We start from the raw sequence: 21,734 nt of genomic DNA, 5'->3' as shown, positions 1-21,734 counted from the left end.
TATTTTAAATCCCTGTTCTGCCCCTGAATTGGTGCCTTGGCGGTCTCATGGACCTTCGGGTATTCGCAACTAGTATGAGGCGGAGAATGGAATGTCCAAAATATTTGTGTAAATAATTGTGGAAGGCAAGGACTTCTGTAACTGCTGCCCAAAGATCGATTGAAGGAATTCAATTATTAAGATTGAAGGAGACTCGTAAAGGAATATTTCAACGGTAAAAAAAAAAAAAGAATTCAATTAGACACATTTTAAATACACACATCTTATCTCTTAATACACGCCCTTATTATTTTATATTTCACATCAGATTTTATTGGTATGTTTAATTACAAAAAATCCATCAATTATTAAGGAAAAAAAAAAAACTTCTTTTTTCTTAAAACCTAACTCTTCTACACTATTACTACGCATCAAAAGAAAAGAAATAAAAACCTCTTCTCCAAAATTCATCACCTGAATTTCGACTACTGTCGTAATCACATGTACTATATATTTACCGATTCATTTGGTTTTTTATTTTTATTTTTTATCAACTTTATTTTTTATCTTGCAGACTAAAAACTAGTTTTTATGTTATTGTACTTTTACTAGTTTCTTAACTTTGAAAAATTTATGTGTGTTCAATATATTTTTTTCTTCAAATTCTAGCCGATTGATGTCATATTAGAGATTTGAAGTTCGAATATAATATTACTCTTTTGACTATAAATTTAAAAATATCAAGAAAAAATTTCTAACCCGATTAAAAAAATCTAACAGAAAATAAAAGAGAATACATAAAGAGAGCTGTGAAATAGTAAATATATAATAATTATAATAAATAAAAGATTATTGTTAGTTTTAGATATTAAGGGTATTTTAGACAGTTTGTGATGTGTATTTAGTATAATATTAAAATGAAAAACCGGATGGGTAATGTATTAAGTAAGGGGTGTGTATTAAGAGATTATGGATGTGTATTTAAAATTACTCACATAATAATATAGAAAATAATAATGTTGAATGTAACAACCCAAACATATATACATTATCAAATTTTATAAAATAAAACAATTGAATAAGCTATGTACATCAATGATAATTAATTGCAAAATCTTGTAAATTTAAGCAACACTTTCGTATTTTCTTTCATAAATTAGGTGTAATCGGCTGTTAATCTCCCTTTTGTTTGTTCCTTAGTTGGCATTTTCATTGATTAGGGGGGTTTCATATAGACCCGGACTTGAGGTGAGCCTAAGGAGGCAACAACCTTAGGACCCAAATTTCAGAGGGCACCGATATGTTTTGCTCAACAAGATAGACACAGACCACATGATAGAATCATGCATGCATTAAGCTAATCATGATGGTACTACAGAGGATATATAGTATTACAGCTGCATATATACTTGCATTTAGGGATAGTATTACAGCTGCATACTTGCATTTAGCCAATGAAGCAATCCATCACTTACATACATGCATCTCTTCTTCTTTTTCCCCTTGCAAGCTTAGTTTGTCTTGCATGCTAATTTCAGTAATTTTTAAAATGTCATTTTTATGTACTCCTAAAGTACCACACCGACGTGCGCTTGCAATTTTCAAGCTTACATATTTAAATCTTACAATTTTCAAGCTTACATATTTAAGTTTAGTTTGCTTATGATTAGCAAATCAAACAAACTACATTTTTAGATAGTTGATGTCTGATACAAAGTTATGTAGTCTTCATTGTTTTTTTTGTTTTTTGTTTTTTTTTTATATGATGACCATTAAAGGGCATCATTCTTAAAACTCACCTTATGTCTTTAAATTTTAGGTTCAGCTCTGGTTTCATGAATGAATTAACAATAAATTACTACAATAGTGTGAGGTTTATACGGTGATTTAGGTTGAGATAGATGATAGCCAGGGGTCCGGACCCCTTTACGGCAAAACGTGGTTCTCCACTTCTGCCCCCGGCATCAAAGTCGATCTCCTGAATTAATTGTCAATTTGATGATGATTTCGACGGGTAGGTCATGGATTTACATCATGGGCTACCTTCCACTTTTTTTTTTGGCCCAGCTTCCACTTTAATCTGTCTGAAATAATTAATCAATAATTGAACTAAGGAAAAAAGAAGAAGAAGAATGCTCTGTAGTATGTTGTATGTACATCGAGTCCTATATATGTTTCGATCTCTACCAGTCTCCCCTTACTCAAATTAAGTTGATAGTCGATCATCTTCATTTCATTTCACTTGTCAATTAGCTTGAAAGTTTTCAAAATGAGCCACAAAGTTGCTGCAAATGTTGCAGTCTTAGCTTTTCCATTCACCTCCCATCCCTTCTCTCTTCTCCGATTTGTACGTTCCATTTCAACTCTGGCCCCCGACATGCAGTTCACCTTCTTCAACACACCTAGGTCAAACAGCTCCCTGTTCTCGGGTTCCGGCAACATGAGCTATGACAATATAAAGCCTTACAACGTATGGGATGGCATGCGAGATGGCTACACACCCCCCTCATCCGGATATCCTCCGCTGCAGCAAGTCGAGTCGTTCCGTGACACTGTACCTGGTAACTTCGAGAAGGCAATCAAAGAGGTGGAGGCTGCAACAGGACGCAAGTTCGACCTGTTGATTTCAGATGCAATTCTCTGCTGGTTTGCAAGTGACCTAGCCGAAAAAATGCAAGTCACTTGGGTGCCCTTTTGGATTTCTACTCAACGCTCGCTGCTTGCTTTTGTTGAGATTGATATGATAAAAGAGAAAATAGGAGCCCAAGGTAATGTCGTATATATATTTCTTTCTTCTTCTTCTTCCTTTCCTATAGCCTTATATATTCAATTCTGTACGTACGTACACATGCAGGACAAGAAGACACAACTCTGGACTTTCTTCCAGGATTTTCAAATGAATTCCGAGCATCTGACCTACCGAGAGAAATTCCATTAGGAGACATAAAACCGCCTCTTGCAAGAATGTTTCATATAATGGGGCAGAAGCTGCCACAAGCAACTGTGGTTGCCATCAACTCTTTTGAAACGATGGACTTGAAAGTTACCGAGGAACTGAAGAAAAGACTCCGGAAGTTGGTCCTTGTTGGGCCACAACATCTCGTCGTCAAGCCATTACAGTCATCAGATGATGATGGCTGCTTACAGTGGTTGGACAAGCAGGAACCTGCTTCGGTAGCATACATCAGCTTTGGAACTGCAGGGGCACTGGCTCCCATGGAGGTAGCAGCATTAGCTGAGGCATTAGAGGAACGTAGATTCCCCTTTCTTTGGTCATTTAGGGGAAATCAAGAGGAATTTCCACAAGGATTTATCGAGAGAACAAAGAGGTTGTCCCTTGGAAAAGTAGTTCCATGGGTGAACCAAGAGAAAATCCTCAATCATACCTCGGTAGGAGTGTTTGTAACACATTGCGGTTGGAGCTCAATTTTGGAGAGTATAACTGGTGGTGTGCCTATGATTGGGAAACCTTCCTTTGCTGATCAAAATATGTGCATGCGGAGCTTAGAAGTTGTATGGAGAATCGGTGTGAAGATTGAGGGTGGCGTTTTCACTAAAACTGGAGCAGTCAAGGCACTGGAACAAGCTTTATTGCTTGAGCAAGGAAAAGAAATGAGACAGAGAGTTGGAATCCTGAAACATCTTGCTCTAGAGGCTGTTGGACACAACGGGCGTTCAGCTCAAGACTTGCAAGCTTTGGTCGATATCATCAAATCCTGATCGATGACCGACTAAGTTTAATTCATTCGCGATCTCGTTGTCTTGAAGAACAAGGTCATGATCAACGTATATGGTAACTCATGACCGGAATAAGAAGAACGGTAGTAGGATTCTTCAGCAGTTGTCCTTTATTTGATGCGCGCTTGTATCTTGTTTTTTATTTTGATAAAACCTCGCTTTGTCAAGGTTTTTATTCATAAATAAAAATAGAAGATATATGCAAAAATAATCTTACAAATTAATCCATGTTCTAGTCCATCGGTTATTACTTGCATGCGCTCATATAATTGTTATGATGGAGTACGAGACTGTCAGACTGATATAATTAAGGATGTACGTATTAACCTTGGTTAGAATGCTACAATTTGCATATATATAACATGCCAATTTCCAACTATAAATACATGCATGTTTAATATACTTGATCAGTACCTCCTATCTACAAGAAGACAAAACCCCAGGACTTCCTTCCATGATTTTCCAAGACTTTTTCCCCCTGAGTGTCATGGTTCTCCGGTGACTTGGTGTTATGGTGATCCGGCCATGGGGGTAAGGCGCGCATTATGGTGTGTTTGGATGGGTCAAGAAGTGAGGGAATTTAATTAAAAATCAGGAATTCCTAATTCTTTAGGCCTCTTTTCATCGCTTGAACTCTTATTTCATGAAATTGGAGAAAAAAGGGAGTGCATATTCCCAACTTTCTTTGTTTCACACTGGCTTGAGTAATGAACTTAATTTGCGGAGAATAGAGTGAACGTTTTCAACTTGGATACACCAGCTAGGTCACTAGAGTGATGCATGCAGTGCATGCATACAATGTAGTTAAGGTATACCTATCTATTTTCTATTTTCAACTAGTTCCTTCCAAATCTTGTGCCCTAAGGTATGGCGTAGCAAAGATACAAGAATATGCTTTTCAATCTACTTGAAGCTAGCATTTCGTGATACTAGGGTTTCTTCACAGCAGTCGAAAACCCATGGAAGACAAAATAACCAATATGGGAAATATATTACATCCTCTCTATTTCTTTTTTGTTTTGTTTTTTGGCTAAGGTATTTAGATTGGCGAGAGGCAGCCCACCAACTCAACTCAAGAACTTTAAAAACCATTTATGAGCCGCATGAACCCTACTAGTTGATATTCGGGGCCAAAGCTTATTTCCACATGAAAGCTGTATGTAAAATTGGTTCAGCAAGTAAAATGGTTTCATCTTAAAACCCTCACCTTAATTCCGGAGGGGATTCAGTGCACCATGGTGCACTGGAACCAAGTCACAACCATGGTTAGTTATCTAAAAATCCAGATCTGCTTCTTTCTTCTTCCTCTTCGACATTATTGCTCTCCACCGGACCACTACCACAACCATACTTTCATAGCTATATGCTCATGGCTGTTTTACGTTGTTCCACCTTCTCAAATAACCCCTTAATGCAAAACAAGAAAGCATATATCCTTCCAGCAACACCAAAATCACGTACTCACATCCGTTCCAATGCCATCAATCAACTGTGCCCATTTCAAATTTCACATGAATCCTTTATGGGAAAGCAATACCGCCTTTTTCAATTTTCTTCTTCACATTTTTGTACCGGTTACCAATTTCCACTTTGATGATTGAATCTTCACTATCAACCATGAAACTAGTTCTCCTGGGTCTCACAAACCTCGCTTCCATTTCTTCTCTAAACCCATCAGTCCACCACTAGATTCAGATCGAACCATGGATGGCAACCAAGGCTCATCGCCATCGCCGCCGAGCTCTGCAAATATATTGGATCGGCGATTCTATCTCATCAAATAATCTAATCGGACAAAAGCAACGCCATCTTGACGATCATAGGACACGAGTGATTTAATTCTTTGGTTTCAGTTCTTAACATTAACCATGGTTTCAATTGTTAACAACGTTAATATTGAAGTTAGTGCCGTGTAGTGGGCTGATCATATGAACTGTTGAGATTTCATTTTAATTACTGGTTCACTTTCACTTTGGTGCATTGAAGAATTTCCATTTAGCTAAACCAGTTTGGCATATAAAATATTAATTACAACAATCAATTTGGACAGAGGAGTGTTCAACTCCTCACGTGTGTTTGTTACTTGTGGTTCTCTTATTTTTTTTAATATAGGTTTCTAATCTGAATCAATGATTGATTGCATCTCCCTTTAATATTACAATTAAAACATATTCCTAGTCTTTTTTTCTTTTTTTTGTCTTTTTAATTAATATGTTTTCCTAATCAATCAATTATTGTGGTTGATTTCTCGTGCATCTCTATATAAACAGTTTTAGTCGCTCTTTACGTATTTCTTTTTGTTATCCTTCAATAAATTTTTCCCTGTCGTCGACAACTTTCATAATTAAAAACTTGCAATTATGGATGTTTTAGTTTTATTTGAAAAGTATCGTAAGATAAAAGCAGCAGAACAGTCGACTCCATCTGAAGCTCCTCCAAAATTTCAAATATGAGCAATCGTCGAGGACAATTATAATTACTTTAGGGAGATTTGTTATTTTATTTAGCTTTTGTTTTCAAAGTATTATAATGATTTATAAGTTTTTATATTATTCAATAAAAATTATATTTTTATTTTGTGTGACACTAAACTCTTAACCCTTCTCCTTGTGGTTTCCGGCTACGCCACTGCTGACATGAGACTGATAAGGGGATGCTGGAATGGTTGAAAATGCATGAGGACCTTGAAGGCAGGTCATGTTTCCGGTTGTAATTTTGCATGATGTTGAGGATGATGGAAAGGAGCGCCTCTTGTGGGTACACGCTGGAAGATTAGCATAGCATTTGCGCTGGTTCGAACTTCATCTGGGAGCCTCATTCGTTATCATTAAAAATCTAAGGATATGTGTAGACTGCCATGCCACGGTGAAGTTAATATCGAAGGTCGTGCAGCGTGAAATAATTGTTACTTGTTAGAGATATGAATCGGTTCCATCACCCTTTTAGGATGGGATTTTCTCCTGTGGCGATATTACTGGTGATTGATTTTTGTTGAGATCTGGTACTTCGAAGGTGATTTCATGAAGTTTTCCTGTCCTAAACATGAAGAAATAGAATGAGATGCATTCTCTTGCAGGTAATTCTATTTATAACTAGCAACATGAGCAAATTATACCGTGACTACATTGTTTTGTGTAGTGTTTGAAGCATAAAACGAAGACATGAATTTAGTGTAACTACAGTAACTATTCTCGTGTATATTTTATCAAAAACAAATAGGCTTTAGGAAACACAAGCAACAATCACTACAGGAAGGAGTGCAATAGGCTTTCCAAAATCAAAAACAAATTCCAACGCCTTGGCGCCGATTGAGTTAACCTACATGATTAGGAAACAAAAAAACAAAAAACAAATTAATATTTATTGATACTTAAATAATTGAAGTCTAAAGAGTCAAACATATTTTGGGTCTTCAATTTCCAGCTTTGCTTCAAAAATATCAAATTAATTATTTCTCCTATATTGATGAGCAAAAACAGTGAAACTATATTTAAGGATTGAAGAGCCTCAGAACCTCAATTTGGAAGAGATCACCCACCATGATCAAGATCATACAGCCCAAAACTGAATATATTATGTGCACTGTAAAATTAAAATACTACCATTCCCACATGTTCTTATATGTGGCTTATTATTGTTTAAATAGATACTTTAATTTTCAGACTAAGTTAGGGAATCCGAGATGGAACTGTGTGGCCCAAGTCAGGCAATGATTATATCAAAAATTCAACATAACATCTCCCTTAAAAATGGACTACCCAAAAACCTGTAAATGAATCAATAAGTACACTTGTAATTTCTCACATCTCAAATAACTCCCATTTAGGACCTCCTGTCCCTCATAATCCATCAATTAAGAAAATATATTTATTAACCAAAATTTAACAACTTCACCTGCTAGGCTAATACCAACACATCCTAGGAGGCATAACAAAACACTAAAAATGGCCATGAAAGGCGCAGCGGCGGTGGCTCAATATGGCCAAATCCTCAACTTTTAAAATCTCCAAAACTATATGCAATACTATACTCAAAAGATAGCCCATGAGGTAAGAAACAACTTTATACCTCGGGGTTTCTCCAAATTCTTGATGGTTTGGCCGGAATTCAAAGATTTAGCCGAAAAGACTTTAATCCTTCTCTCCTTCGATTTGTTGCACACAAGTAAAAATAAATTAAGAGCCTAGTATATATAGAATGCCCGTGAAAAGAGGAAGAGATTGATACCAGTTTTATGGCCGGAGGTGGCCGGAATCGGCGCCGGCGATGAGATGCTTGGACGGCAGCGACTTGCCCCTTTTCTCTCTCTCTCTCCTCCGGTCTCTCTCAACTTGAAACAAATGAAAGTGGGGAGGGGCTGATCCATACAGTGAGGGATAGGATGAAGTGACCAAAATGCCCTCTAAACAAAAATATTAGGATCTTTATCGTTGTAACTCTCTTTTCTCCTCTCCGGAATGCTATTCACAAATAATATAGGCATATGATCATCAATTGAACTTATGCGGATTTTATATGTCATTACAGGAATATAAAAGAAAGCAAATCTAATGCGGATATATTTTCATAAACTAAATCTCCACATCAATAACCTGATATGTTTAGTCTACTCTGTGTTATAAGTATGAAAAAAAGCTTATTAGAGATATTGTTGAAGATATATTGAAAAAATTTCAACCTACATCATTCAGTTATGCAAAAAATCTAGTTGGAATGGACTCAAGATTGCAGCCAGTCCTTTTGCATTGGGGGGGGGATTGGTATGACAAGTATGGTAAGAGTCGGATCATGTTACCTGTTTGGAGTTGGAACCGGATTAGCAGCAAAAGTTAAAACAAACAGTTTCACCATGTCACTCCTAAAAGGGTCCAAACTTGGACCGCAAAGTTCCATATCCAAATCCAGATGATCCCTGAAGATACGGCAACAGCTAGTATGACCAGAAACATCCTTGATGGTGGCATCTTTTAGAAAAGACACTCATTTTATAAGATGAATGTTAAAGTGCAGGATTAAATATTCAAGTTGTATGAGATTTTCTCATGTATTCCTTCCCCTGGTTTTGTTTTCATAATAAGAAATAAGATGAATGTGATGTTCTTTGATTTATACAATGAAAGGAGACCATATATTTTCGCCTTCTTTTTATAAAAGCTCCATCATACAGCAAGTGCAAATGGCCTGGCCTGCCCCTATTTCTTTCATAGTCTCTTCTCTTGAAGTCTTGATGATTGCCAATGAGCAAAACCTTCTGAGCATTCCCTGTTTCATCAAGGTTAGGACTTGGGAGACATCCTTCAGACATTCCTGGCTCGGTTGTAGTTAAATTAATTGAGCTCACTTGAGAATCATGTCACCTTTGAGGTGGATTCCCAAGTCTAGTTATTCACTTCATTTACTCTTCGAGTTTGGTTAGTTGGTGTTTGAGATTGTGACAGATTCTTTGGCTAACTGTTTCTTCTTTTATAGTTTGAGACTGATGTCCTTCTTTGCATTCTTTAAGTTAAATGTCAAATTAACTACATTATAATTGGAACATGAAAAGAGTAAAATGTCAAATTACTGTAGTTAAATCTTTTGCACTTGAACCAAGTAAATGACTAAAAAAGAATGTGTACTTTTCACTTCTATAACTTTGTACGCATTTAGATTCTTGTTCTAACATGTCTCGAGGGCTGAAGAACTAATCCTAAGAGGATTTAGAACATAATTGGTGCTCCCCTAGTTTAGCCCTGACCCCCATTTTTCCTTTCTGTGTGGAACAAATGCTGCTCGTTTCATACAAATTGGGTTATCATAACACAGAGAAAATATTCTGCGTAACGATGTTTCCTTGGGGCTATTATTGTTTCAGTTCCTGCAGTAAACAGGAGGAGATCTGTAATATGCTGGTACAGTTGCAGGAAAGAACATCTGTCTGACTCCTTCACCCTTTATAATTGGGAATATGATGCCTGATGCACTCTGAAAATAATAAACCAAGAAATATTTGTATAAGGACCCAGTTATCTGCAAAATGCAAATTTGTAATTGAGAAAGAGTTTAATAAGGATAAGTTGTAACATGTTCTTAACATACCAAGATCAATCTAGCCCCAAGCCATATGCGTTTGGGTGAAGGGAATGGAAACATCAAGCGCCCTACGCCATATATAGCAACAGCAAAGAAATGGAGAAACAAGTGCAGCGGACGAGGGTTAAGACCAGAGAGAAGAGATACCGGTCCATAAGAACAGATGCCTCCAAGGCTCAAATAGCCGAAACATGCTTCACGCATTTCCTGTCTTGCCGGATCAGGTGAGGCACAGAACACCTTGTACAAAGCACCTGCCAATGTGTTTATGGTAGAAGACACAGGCTGCAATGAATACAAAACACAATGTCAGCAATGCAAGAACCACAAAGAATAAGTTTCAAGGACATAAAAGGACAAAGAAAATACGCTTTGATTAAGAATTATCTTAATGGTGGCTTTACCTTACGAAGTGTGTAGAATGATTCAAGGTAATTGCACAAGGCAGGTGCATCATTGAGATCATGTAGGGGACTAAGAAGATCACGGAGGAGAACAATGTCCGAAAGAGCCACGGTCATTCCTCCTCCTGTTAAAGGATGTCTCATGTTGAAAGAGTCGCCTAATAAAAGTGCACCAGGAGTTGGAACCGGATTAGCAGCCATGCTTCTGTTTTGCATCGATCTAATGTTTCCTTTCTCTACTGCAACCATAAAAGCATTGTGCAGCTGTGGGGGAACCTGAAGTACAAAGTAATCCTCAGATTAGTCAAGTTCAAATAGGTATGTGTATCAACAACAGTGTATACTAAATCAAGTCAAAGCAAGTTATTGAAAGATACCTGAGGAGCAACAACAGTTTTCAAATAGTTAGCCATTTCACCATTAGCAACTGAAGGTACTTTTGTTCCAGGCACATCCACCAAACAGCGAACCTCGGTGGAACTGATGGGATAAAATAGGATGGGTGAAGGGTCTCCCAAAATGACATGTCCGTGATTTGCGTGCGGAAGCTCACAGTTCTCCAAGATCAAACCAACAAAACAAGAGGGACTTTCAACCTGCAACAATACCAAATAAGTCTGTTGGTCTTATGAAACAACAAAACATTGTGTCAACAATAACATGAGGTATTGAGGTACCCCCATTGTTACCTTTGGAGCACTGAGAGATTTTCGCAGATTTGAAAAGCAACCATCACAGACGATTGTGAGGGGAGCATATGTTCTCATCTCCTCTCCAGCCTTGTTCTTGTAAATCACCCCTTTGACAATGCCCTTTTCTTCAATTAGTGTCGTTACTGACCCTTGTTCCAATTTAACACTGTGATGGAATTTCATGAGATGAGACATTAGTAAAATATCGAAAACTGAAACAGATTTCACCTCAGTAATCACGTAAGTAAGCTTTAGAATAGAAACTTGAATGGAAATGTGTATTACTTTGAAAGAGTTATGGCTTTTTCACGCATTCTTTGAATGAAACGCCCATTGTGGAAACTCCTACCAGCCACATCTGAACTGTATTTCTCCAAAGGATAAGACAGTGTTGTATCCTTGCCATCTTTGTAAAGAGCATAACCAAACACCTTCTGGGCATCTATTGACTCATTTGCACAATCTGTTGCCACAAATATATAGATATTGTTCATCAATATGTAGCTCTACCAGTTCAGACTTCAGACTAGTATCATTCAAATTGAGCCAAAACTATGAAAAAGTACTAAAACTAAAGCAAACAACTCTACCATTTACACATTCTAGTATAGGTGATTGCTTACCCTCAAGACCCAACTCAATCAATTTGAGATATCCCCCAGGCTGCAACAGCTCCCCAACAATTCTGTCTGGCTCGCTCAAGTCTCTTTCAATTACATGTACGCGGCGTCCTTCCTGTAACAAGAAGCAGCCAAGGTACTTAGCACATAAGGTCACATTGGAACAAAGTCAGCTAACTAAAAGCATTGCCAGGTCTGCCATGACATAAGGTCATCTTGGAGCAAAGTCAGCTAATAAACCAAACCAAACCGAGTCCCAATCAAATTATAATCTGACCTTGGCAAGAGTGTAAGCAAGAGCTGCACCGGCAACTCCGGCGCCAACAATGACGACATCAGTACTCTTCTCCTCCTCCATTTCCGGCAGAAACTCACCGTTTCCGTACCCATTACTCTTTTCTACACCTGAAGCCTTGAATTGTTTCTTTCCTCCCAAAGTAGAGCTGATGATCATGAAGAAAATAGAGCCTAGCAAAGAAACTAACACCCCACCCAGAACATACTCGTATGAAACCATCTTCAACAACTTTAATGATCCAAGTCTTGTGGGTCTATGTGACTCTGTGATTTAGTTTCTTGGGAAGTGAAGGACTTGTGGTTGTGGAGAGTAATGGAAGTTGGGTAGGGTTTATATAGGATACAAGGTTTGTGGGGTTCTTAAGATCATATGTTACAGACGAAAATAAGATCATATGAAAATGAGCTAATGACTTGAACCAACTTCCACGATGCTTTCACAGTCTCGATCACTCCCAAGTCCAAGCCATGCCAGTAGTAGTTATAATACCATTAATTTGACTACGTTTTTGCATTTTGTGTAAAAGTGTAAGAACAAGGAGACGAAATTATATGAATACAATTTAGTTTGTTTTGCTTGGAGTGGAAGCCACACGTATGCACCGAAGTTTGTTTGACCAGAATTGGTCTCAGTTGGAGAGCTGAACTAGCTTATTCCTGCTAACTTCTCACTACTGACAGTGCACTTCCTTGACTAAATCTCGCATGTGTTTCATGATTTCATCGCTCATAAAAAATTGCAAGACTTGGCAAATTATTGTTAAATCTGATTCTTAAACAAAACATACATGATAGGCACGTGCATATAGTTTGTTATTGTATTAAACGTCCCATACTAGCCAATGTGATGAAAAAAAAAACAACATGACACTATTTCATGAACTAAATTGATGAGTGAAGCTTTGTTCTAAAATGAGTAAAATCCAACATTAAGTCGTGTGATTTGTACGTCATTTTTGTATCTACCTATAAGACTCGTTTGTTTCGAGGAAAATAGACATAAGAACATAAAAGTTGTTCATTTCCTGCGTTTGGGAAAACAAAAGGAAATGAAAGACTTTCCTGTATAAATGGAAAATGAGAGAAATTGGTTCCTTTTAAAATCCAAATGAACCATTTTCCTTCCTTACTTTCCTGCATTTAGTGCTCACATCATAATATGTTATCATATTTTTTAACAACTTTCCCGATGACTTTCTTTACATTACCAAACATCGGAATGAAAACTTTTATGGAAGTTTCATTTTCGTTCACTTTCTGTTCCCATAGTTCTGTTCCCATAGGAGAGTTGAATGAACTACTTTCCTTTCCGTGAACCAAACGAAACTATAAAAAAATATTGTTCTACTTATATGAAACACGAGTTATGTTACCGGATTACCATGTCCTATCAATTTGACGATTCAACATTCTTGAATCCCAAAAACATTTTTGAACTACCAACATTTGAAAACTTTGCTCAATCTATCAAAAAACCGTTCTTGAGTACCCACAGTTTCATTTCTTTAAGGTAAATAATTCCACCATGTTGTCTTCTGACTCTGTCCTCTTCAGTCATATTTAGCATGTCCTTGACTGGCAAATCATCCCCATTGTGAGATGACCCTGTCTTTGTCTAACACAACCTCATTGGCAGGCGCCTTCATATTTTATTCTGATTTAAACCCTACACACTTGAACAAGAAACCACCCCTCTGCTTCCAACTTCCAACACCTCTCTCTATATAAACCACATTCAACTTCCCCAACTCTTCATCACCATAAACTCCTTCACTTCCCAAGCAAATCCCACGAACTAGACTACATCACAGAACTAGATTCCCACTATTCATTCCTAATCAGTTTTATTAAAGATGGTTTCTTACGAGTATATTCTGGTTGGGTTCTTAGCTTCATTGCTGGGTTCTGTTTTCTTCATGATCATCAATACTACTCTTGGTGGAAACAAAAAGGACAAGGCTGTAAGTGAAGCACAGAGTAATGGGTTTGGAAACGGTGCTTTTCTGCCGGAAATGGAGGAGGAGGAGAAAAGTACCGACGTTGTCATTGTCGGGGCCGGAGTTGCCGGTGCAGCTCTTGCTTACACTCTTGCCAAGGTCAGACTCTTTTCATCTCTCTTATAATTTGATAGGAAATCTGTTTACTAAGGACGCAAAATATTTAGCTTCATTGTTTGATCAGTGGAAGACTTGGTCAGTCTGGTTGTACTGCTTTTTGTGATCGCTTCACCAACCAAGCCGGCTTATTTTGACTCCTTTTCTTTAATCATTTTTAGTTCTTGAATCAGCATATCTTTGGCCCGGATGAGGCTTCTTCAATATATGATATGGATCAAAGTTAATTACTATTTACTCTTTTCATATGCATCAGTTGGGTAATATTTGAGTAGTATAGACCAAAACGTACTTGTAGTTCAAAAATGAACCAAAACTGTACTTGAACTTTCATACTTGACAATTAGTAGTACACTAGTATGACAGAACTAGAGTATGTTTGTTCTTGATGACATTGCTACACAACTGTGACTAATATTAATTTGAGAAGGCTCAAGGGAGTATGTGAATTACATAAGCATTGGCTAAAGTGGACACATTTAGATTTCAGATTTTGCTGTAGTGGCTGAGCTATTGGTTCCATCTTTAATATGGGTTTTGAGTTAAGCATATATTTGCTTCTTGTTTCAGGAAGGACGTCGTGTACATGTCATTGAAAGAGACTTGAGTGAGCCGGACAGAATTGTTGGTGAGCTGTTGCAGCCTGGGGGTTATCTCAAGTTGATTGAGTTGGGTCTTGAGGGTGAGCAATCTCCTGCCAATATAACCATCCTTTGTTGTTATTATATTACATTGCTATAGTTTCTTGGTTCTCGAATGTTTTGTACTAAGTTGGTAGAATGGTTTTTAATCATTAGTATCTACTTGTGGCTGCAGAATGTGCAAATGAGTCCATTGATGCTCAGAAGGTGTTTGGATATGCTCTTTACAAAGATGGAAAGGATACAAAACTGACTTATCCCTTGGAAAAATACAGTTCAGATGTGGCTGGGAGAAGTTTCCACAATGGGCGTTTCATCCAGAGAATGCGTGAAAAGGCTGCAACTCTTTCAAAGTAAATCTTCATAAACCATTATACATTTAAGTATATTGCAAGAGATTGCTATATGTGATTACTTTTGTTGAACATGGTTCAAGTTTCAATCTGTTACTCATGTTCTTTTCCCTGGAATTTAATTGCAGTGTGAAATTGGAACAAGGATCAGTGACAACACTTATTGAGGAAAAGGGCATTGTCAAAGGGGTGATTTACAAGAACAAGGCTGGAGAGGAGATGAGAACATATGCTCCACTAACAATCGTGTGTGACGGCTGCTTTTCAAATCTGCGCAAATCTCTCAGTGCACCAAAGGTAATAATTGAGTGCGAAAGTTGATAAATAACCAATTTGAACTGTATTTGATCACATCCTCATAGGGGTTTTTTATTCTTCCGTGAGACTAACAGAGTTATTTTTTATTGCGCAGGTTGAAAGTCCCTCTTGTTTTGTTGGTTTGATCTTGGAAAACTGTGAGCTTCCACACGCAAATCATGGACATGTCATTTTGGGAGACCCTTCACCTGTCCTGTTTTATCCTATCAGTAGCACCGAGGTTCGCTGTTTGGTGGATATACCTGGAACAAAAGTACCTTCAGTAGCTAATGGTGAAATGGCTAACTATTTGAAAACTGTTGTGGCTCCTCAGGTAGCTTTCACTATTCCTTTCAATTATTTTGTTAATTTGATTTGTTTAAACTTGATACACGTACCGATATGATTAATGAATTGAACTAATCTGAGAACTACTTTGTTTCAGATCCCCCCACAGCTGTATGATGCTTTTATGGTTGCAGTAGAGAAAGGAAACATTAGGTCCATGCAAAACAGAAGCATGGCTGCTAATCCTGTTCCCACTCCTGGTGCACTTTTGTTAGGCGATTCATTCAACATGAGACATCCTTTAACAGGAGGAGGAATGACCGTGGCTCTTTCAGACATTGTTCTTCTCCGCGATCTTCTCAGGCCCCTACATGATCTCAATGATGCACCTGCCTTGTGCAGTTACCTTGAATCATTCTACACACTTCGTAAGGTAAAGCCACCATTCAGATAATTCTTAACTAAATTTTATTTTCTTTATGTCACTTTAATTTCTAGAAACTTATTTTTGTTGGTTCTTGCTTTACTGACATTGTGTTTTCACTGTTTTGTATTTTATTGCAGCCTGTATCTTCTACCATAAACACATTGGCTGGTGCTTTGTACAAGGTGTTTTGTGCCTCACCTGATCCGGCAAGACAGGAAATGCGTGAAGCATGTTTCGGCTATTTGAGCCTTGGAGGCATCTGTTCTTATGGACCGGTATCTCTTCTCTCTGGTCTTAACCCTCGTCCGATGCACTTGTTTCTCCATTTTTTTGCTGTTGCTATCTATGGCGTAGGGCGCTTGATGTTTCCGTTCCCTTCACCTAAACGCATCTGGCTTGGGGCTAGATTGATCTTGGTACGTTAAGAACATGTTACAACTTATTCTTGTTAGACTTTTTGTCAATTACAAATTTGCATTTGCGGATAACTGGGTTCTTATACAAATATTTCTTGGTTTATTATTTTCAGAGTGCATCAGGCATCATATTCCCAATTATAAAGGGTGAAGGAGTTAGACAGATGTTCTTTCCAGCAACAGTGCCAGCATATTACAGATCTCCTCCTGTTTACTGAAGGAACTGAAACAAGAGGAGTAGGAGATACACATTGTTTCCCAGATTATTTGTTTGTGTTATGATAACCCAATTTGTATGAAAGGAGCAGCATTTGTTCCACCAGAGTAAAAATGGGGATCACTGCTAAACTAGGAGAGAACCAATTATGTTCTTTTAGGATTAGTTCTTCTTCCCCCGAAACATGTTAGAACCGATGAATATAAACTTGTACAAAGTTATAGCAGTGGTAAATTAACCACATTTCTTTGTCATTCATTTACTTGGTACAAGTGGAAACGAGTTAACTAGTTCGGAATTTTATTATGGTAGTCGTTATTCACACTACAAGATTGCAAAGAACTGAAAGAAGTATGAGTCTCTAACTATATAAGTTGGCCTAAGAATCTGCCACAATAAAATACCAACTTACCAAACTGAAGAACAAATGAAGTGAAGAACTAGAGTAGGGAATCCACCTCAAAGGTCAGATGCTTCTCAAGTGAGCTCAATGACTTTGACATCATTCAGTTAAGCCAGGAATATCTGAAGGTGCACAAGGTCTCCTTAGTCCTAACCTTGATATAACGGGAAATCTAAGAAGGTTTTGCTCATTGACAATCATCAAGAAAAGAAATTATGAAAGAAATAGGGGCAGGCCAGGCAATTTGCTCTTCTGTTGGATCCCTTATCAAAAGAATGCGAACATATGCGGTCTCCTTTCCTTGAACGAATCAAAGAACATCACATTCATCTTTACTTGAATGAATCAAAGAACATCATATTCATCTTATTTCTTATTATGAAAACAATACCAAGAGAAGGAACACATGAGAAAAATTCATACATGTTGAACATTTGATCCTGCACTTCCAAATTGTGCATGTGTTTCTTTTCCCTAGAAAATTTGACATGCATGGTCCATCCAATGGATGCAGTTCTCTACTAGTATGAAATCTAAACTTCAGACCAACTGTTCAATATCCTGTTTTATTGTAGTTATGAAGCAAAAGAAGATCAATCATACATTAACCTCTTTGGGATGGTCAGAAGTCAGAACCAATCACTCTTCTGAGAACTTGATTCCAGTTGTGGAGATTTGGAGTCAGTCACGGCTAAACCCAAGAATTGTTAAGGTTTCATATGCATTAAGACAAATAAAAGATGACACCATGAAGGATGCTTCTGGTGTCTGATCATACTATTACTAACTGTTGCTACTTCTTCAGGGATCATCTGGATTTGGTGATGGGACCATTTTTGCAGTCCAAGTTTGGTCCCTTAGGAGTGACAGGGTGAAATTGTTTGTATAAATTTTGCTCATATAGGGAGTTGAACATTGAATTCACCTCTAGGCAAACAATGCTTTCAGCTAACCATTTTTCTAGTTCTGGAATGTTATTCAATGTTCACTGTAGTCCATGATTTATCGAGGACCTAGTATATTAAAAGCATTTGGAACTATGAACAATTACCATAATGAAAATGTCAAGTGAGTTTTGCTTGTAAGCATTGAGATATAGATAAGCCAATGGCCAAAAGACTGAATTATTTATCATCGCTATAGCTTTGTACAAGCCTAAAAATTAAGTGGGATATGTAGCTGGTTCCTATTGCAGAACAACATCTCTAAAAGAATTAAGAACAGGATTTGCTATCTCCTAAATTTATCATTCTCCCCGGGGTTGAACTCTAATTCTGTAAGGGGGACTAAGACTGCTGATACTGATACAAATTGGTATATCATGGGTACTAAATTGCTGTGTCCCGATACTGTCGTCTTGTTTCTTCAATGAACTTGTTTCTTCAATGAACTGGTGCTGATCTATAATATGCTGGCACTGTTGCTGGAAAGAACATCTGTCTAACTCCTTCGCCCTTAATAATGGGGAATATGATGCCTGATGCACTCTGTAAAATAAAAACCAGTAACATTTATTAAGTAGCTAGCCAAATAGGTGTATCCAGAAATTTGTAATTGACGAGCATGGTGATGATAAGTAACATACCATGATTAATCTAAACCCAAGCCACATGCGCTGTGGTGAAGGGAATGGAAACATTAAGCGTCCAACACCGTAGATAGCAACAGCAAAGAAATGGAGGAACAAGTGCAGTGGACGGGGATTAAGGCCAGAGAGCAGTGATACTGGTCCATATGAACAGATTCCTCCAAGGCTCAAATAGCCAAAACATGCTTCACGCATTTCCTGTCTCGCTGGATCAGGTGATGCTAAAAACACCTTATACAAAGCACCTGCCAATGTGTTTATAGTAGATGACACAGGCTGTAATGAAAATGGAGCACAACATCAGCAAAGCAAAAACCTTGAAGTGTGAAACTGGGTGGAGTTCTCTTGATAGAAGAAAGTAATTTTAAGTTATGAGAGGTTTTACCTTACGCAATGTATAAAATGATTCAAGGTAATTGCACAAAGCAGGTGCATCATTAAGATCACGTAGGGGTCTAAGAAGATCACGGAGAAGAACAATGTCTGAAAGAGCCACAGTCATTCCTCCTCCTGTTAAAGGATGCCTCATGTTGAATGAATCGCCTAACAAAAGTGCACCAGGAGTGGGAACCGGATTAGCAGCCATGCTTCTGTTTTGCATGGACCTAATGTTTCCCTTGTCTATGGCAGCCATAAAAGCATTGAGGAGCTGAGGGGGAATCTGAAATATAAAGTAGTCATCATAATTAGTCCAGTTCAGATGTATATCATCATATCATGTGTAAAGTGTAAACTAATAATGTCAAGTGCATACCTGAGGAGCCACCACAGTCTTCAAATACTTGGCCATTTCACCATTAGCTACTGAGGGTACTTTTGTTCCAGGTACATCGACCAAGCAACGAACCTCAGTGGAACTAATAGGATAAAACAGGATGGGTGAAGGGTCTCCCAAAATCACATGTCCATGATTTGCGTGTGGAAGCTCACAGTTCTCTAAAACCAAACCAACAAAACAAGAGGGACTTTCAACCTGCAACAATAACAACAAACCCTTGTTGGTCTAATGAAAGAGCAAAACTTCCTATGATTGGGTCTGATACATAAACAATGCTTGATCTTTGAAATATTGAAAATGCATCATTACCTGTGGAGCACTGAGAGATTTTCGCAGATTTGAAAAGCAGCCATCACACACAATTGTCAGTGGAGCATATGCTCTCATCTCCTCTCCAGCCTTGTTCTTGTACATCACCCCTTTAACAATGCCCTTTTCCTCGATTAGTGTTGTCACTGATCCTTGTTCCAATTTGACACTGCAACAGAATTCCACCGGACATGAGTAAAAGATTTAACTTAGAAATGAATTCCATCAAAGTAATCGCATAAACAACTCGTGGAATTGATATCCTGTAATATACTTGAATGAAAAGGAGGATTACTTTGAAAGAGTGACAGCTTTTTCACGCATTTTTTGAATAAAACGCCCATTGTGGAAACTTCTCCCCGCAACATCTGAATTATACTGCTCCAAAGGATAAGACAGCTTTGTATCCTTGCCATCTTTGTAAAGAGCATAACCAAAGACCTTCTGAGCATCAATTGACTCGTTTGCACAGTCTGCAGCCACAAATAGAAATTACTGATTAATCATGTGGCCTAAATATGCAGTACTAATAAATCATTTGAACCAGAAACTATGGCAATGTAATCAAACAATTCTGAACTGCTTCTGCTATAAAAGTATGGTCACACCAGTTTTAAATTGTGTTTAGAATCAAACAATTTAAACTTCAACTTCAAAGATGTACACAGTTCATCCTAAACTGAATGAAGTGATTACTTACCCTGAAGACCCAACTCAATCAATTTAAGATAACCCCCAGGCTGCAAAAGCTCACCAACAATTCTGTCTGGCTCACTCAAATCTCTTTCAATGACATGCACACGCCGTCCTTCCTGTAACAAAAAGCAAAACACATGCTTAACTCCAAAGCCCAAATTACACATTCAGCTCCAAACTCTTCCACAACAAGAAATCCAAAATCTAAACTTCACCCCTTTCTGAAATGCCACCATATAAAATGTGGGTTCAATCACACTCCTGTTTCTTAAATTTGAAACCTCACGTACGTATGCAATATTCATCTAAATTAATAAATTGCCAAACGAATTCTAAAGCTTAAAGCAAACTTGGTAAATGCTTGAACAACAGATTTCATTACAATCTGACCTTGGCAAGAGTGTAAGCAAGAGCAGCACCGGCAACTCCGGCGCCGACAATGACGACGTCGGTACTCTTCTCCTCCATCTCCGTCAGAAACTCACCGTTCTGCGGCGTCCTCACAAACCCATTATCGCTTGTGAAATCGTCGACCTTTTTCTTGGCGCTGAAAGTGGAGGTGATGATCATGAAGAAAACAGAACCGAGCAGAGAAGCCAGGACTCCGCCGAGAACGTACTCGTAAGACACCATCTTTAATCACCAAGATTCACGGAAACCGATGAAGAAGAACAGAATGAGGGACTTTGGGATTCTGTATGAATGAGTTTGAGTTGTTTACGTGTTGGGAAATGGGGAAGGTTTTGTGGTTATGGTGACAGCTATAGAACACCAACGAGGGTTATATAGGATTCGTTAGGCGCAACAAGTACAAGTTTGTGTTACGTGTAGGCCAAAAGACCCCAAAAATAAAACGTGTAGGCGCCTACCCTGGCTTTTTTATTTTTTATTTTACTTTTTATGTGTGGAAAATGGGTTTGCTTTTACTTTATGGTTGAGGAGCCTATGTAGAAGACAGAAGAAGGGTCTGTTGGGATTTTGAATTATAGATTGAGTGAAGATTTGAGGTCATGGTGATGGTCTTTTCTATAATCAAGTCGTGTGCATTATATATAATATGTCTAACATGTCATGTTGCTTACAAGCTGAATAGTTGCTTATTGAGGTGCATGATATAAGTGGTTTGATGTTGATTTATGACTGTAAAGCCAAGTGTGAAGAACGTTGTGACGGATAAGTTTTAACCATGAAGAACGTCGGAGCAGTAGAAAGCAAAAGCGGGATATGGCCGGTACTCCGATAGTACAGGCATTGGACGTGGAGTTAGCTCTATGTACACAAAAAACTAATACGAAAGAACTACACTATTAATAAGTTTTTTAGTCGATGATATAAAGTAGGCCTGGGAACGGTTCCAAAAACTGTATTTTTGGCTAGAACCGGAATCGGAACCGGAAAGAAAACA

The 21,734-nt window shown here is 37.9% G+C and overlaps 5 protein-coding genes across 5 annotated transcripts; 2 read left to right on the top strand and 3 right to left on the bottom strand.

Annotated features, from left to right (window-relative positions):
- Positions 1-2,248: 2,248 nt before the first annotated feature.
- LOC101314250 (kaempferol 3-O-beta-D-galactosyltransferase-like) lies at positions 2,249-3,699 on the top strand. The gene is made up of 2 exons (XM_004292023.1): positions 2,249-2,747; positions 2,834-3,699. The coding sequence occupies exons 1-2, from the start codon at positions 2,249-2,251 to the stop codon at positions 3,697-3,699; spliced, it is 1,365 nt and encodes a 454-aa protein (XP_004292071.1).
- A 3,090-nt stretch (positions 3,700-6,789) lies between these two features.
- Positions 6,790-9,022, bottom strand: LOC101313957. The gene is made up of 5 exons (XM_004292022.1): positions 8,883-9,022; positions 8,513-8,629; positions 7,945-8,038; positions 7,786-7,861; positions 6,790-7,035 (listed from the first exon to the last, which is right to left on the bottom strand). The coding sequence occupies exons 1-5, from the start codon at positions 9,020-9,022 to the stop codon at positions 7,031-7,033; spliced, it is 432 nt and encodes a 143-aa protein (XP_004292070.1). The 3' UTR covers positions 6,790-7,030.
- Positions 9,023-9,315: 293 nt separating this feature from the next.
- Positions 9,316-12,105, bottom strand: LOC101312586 (squalene monooxygenase-like). The gene is made up of 8 exons (XM_004289669.1): positions 11,783-12,105; positions 11,509-11,620; positions 11,171-11,348; positions 10,883-11,051; positions 10,571-10,789; positions 10,194-10,469; positions 9,796-10,074; positions 9,316-9,681 (listed from the first exon to the last, which is right to left on the bottom strand). Exons 1-8 carry the CDS (start codon positions 12,020-12,022, stop codon positions 9,568-9,570), a joined length of 1,587 nt encoding a protein of 528 aa, XP_004289717.1. The 5' UTR covers positions 12,023-12,105; the 3' UTR covers positions 9,316-9,567.
- Positions 12,106-13,567: 1,462 nt separating this feature from the next.
- Positions 13,568-16,882, top strand: LOC101312297 (squalene monooxygenase-like). The gene is made up of 8 exons (XM_004289668.1): positions 13,568-13,898; positions 14,487-14,598; positions 14,733-14,910; positions 15,039-15,207; positions 15,323-15,541; positions 15,653-15,928; positions 16,060-16,338; positions 16,452-16,882. Exons 1-8 carry the CDS (start codon positions 13,656-13,658, stop codon positions 16,554-16,556), a joined length of 1,581 nt encoding a protein of 526 aa, XP_004289716.1. The 5' UTR covers positions 13,568-13,655; the 3' UTR covers positions 16,557-16,882.
- A 1,185-nt stretch (positions 16,883-18,067) lies between these two features.
- Positions 18,068-20,811, bottom strand: LOC101311715 (squalene monooxygenase-like). The gene is made up of 8 exons (XM_004289666.1): positions 20,720-20,811; positions 20,334-20,445; positions 19,929-20,106; positions 19,634-19,802; positions 19,301-19,519; positions 18,932-19,207; positions 18,544-18,822; positions 18,068-18,445 (listed from the first exon to the last, which is right to left on the bottom strand). Exons 1-8 carry the CDS (start codon positions 20,795-20,797, stop codon positions 18,341-18,343), a joined length of 1,416 nt encoding a protein of 471 aa, XP_004289714.1. The 5' UTR covers positions 20,798-20,811; the 3' UTR covers positions 18,068-18,340.
- Between the last annotated feature and the right edge of the window lie 923 nt (positions 20,812-21,734).

Source organism: Fragaria vesca, linkage group LG2 (assembly GCF_000184155.1).
Source record: "Fragaria vesca subsp. vesca linkage group LG2, FraVesHawaii_1.0, whole genome shotgun sequence".
In the NCBI taxonomy this organism is placed as follows: domain Eukaryota; kingdom Viridiplantae; phylum Streptophyta; class Magnoliopsida; order Rosales; family Rosaceae; genus Fragaria; species Fragaria vesca.
The sequence above is the reverse complement of the archived record's forward strand: the minus strand, read 5'-3'. Positions and strand labels throughout refer to the sequence as shown.

Excerpts from the sequence above, each read along its gene's own strand:
- LOC101311715 (XM_004289666.1), bottom strand. The coding sequence starts at position 20,797 with ATGGAGGAGAAGAGTACCGACGTCGTCATTGTCGGCGCCGGAGTTGCC. Across the intron at positions 20,107-20,333 it reads GATTGAGTTGGGTCTTCAGG|ACTGTGCAAACGAGTCAATT; the intron begins GTAAGTAATCAC and ends TTGTGGCTGCAG. Across the intron at positions 19,803-19,928 it reads AAAGCTGTCACTCTTTCAAA|TGTCAAATTGGAACAAGGAT; the intron begins GTAATCCTCCTT and ends ATTCTGTTGCAG.
- LOC101313957 (XM_004292022.1), bottom strand. The coding sequence starts at position 9,022 with ATGTCTGAAGGATGTCTCCCAAGTCCTAACCTTGATGAAACAGGGAAT. Across the intron at positions 8,630-8,882 it reads CCAGGCCATTTGCACTTGCT|GGATCATCTGGATTTGGATA; the intron begins GTATGATGGAGC and ends CCGTATCTTCAG. Across the intron at positions 7,862-7,944 it reads CACCTCCGGCCATAAAACTG|GAGAGAAGGATTAAAGTCTT; the intron begins GTATCAATCTCT and ends AACAAATCGAAG.
- LOC101314250 (XM_004292023.1), top strand. The coding sequence starts at position 2,249 with ATGAGCCACAAAGTTGCTGCAAATGTTGCAGTCTTAGCTTTTCCATTC. Across the intron at positions 2,748-2,833 it reads AGAGAAAATAGGAGCCCAAG|GACAAGAAGACACAACTCTG; the intron begins GTAATGTCGTAT and ends GTACACATGCAG.
- LOC101312586 (XM_004289669.1), bottom strand. The coding sequence starts at position 12,022 with ATGGTTTCATACGAGTATGTTCTGGGTGGGGTGTTAGTTTCTTTGCTA. Across the intron at positions 11,349-11,508 it reads GATTGAGTTGGGTCTTGAGG|ATTGTGCAAATGAGTCAATA; the intron begins GTAAGCAATCAC and ends TTGTGGCAACAG. Across the intron at positions 11,052-11,170 it reads AAAGCCATAACTCTTTCAAA|TGTTAAATTGGAACAAGGGT; the intron begins GTAATACACATT and ends ATTCCATCACAG.
- LOC101312297 (XM_004289668.1), top strand. The coding sequence starts at position 13,656 with ATGGTTTCTTACGAGTATATTCTGGTTGGGTTCTTAGCTTCATTGCTG. Across the intron at positions 14,599-14,732 it reads GATTGAGTTGGGTCTTGAGG|AATGTGCAAATGAGTCCATT; the intron begins GTGAGCAATCTC and ends TTGTGGCTGCAG. Across the intron at positions 15,542-15,652 it reads AAACTGTTGTGGCTCCTCAG|ATCCCCCCACAGCTGTATGA; the intron begins GTAGCTTTCACT and ends ACTTTGTTTCAG.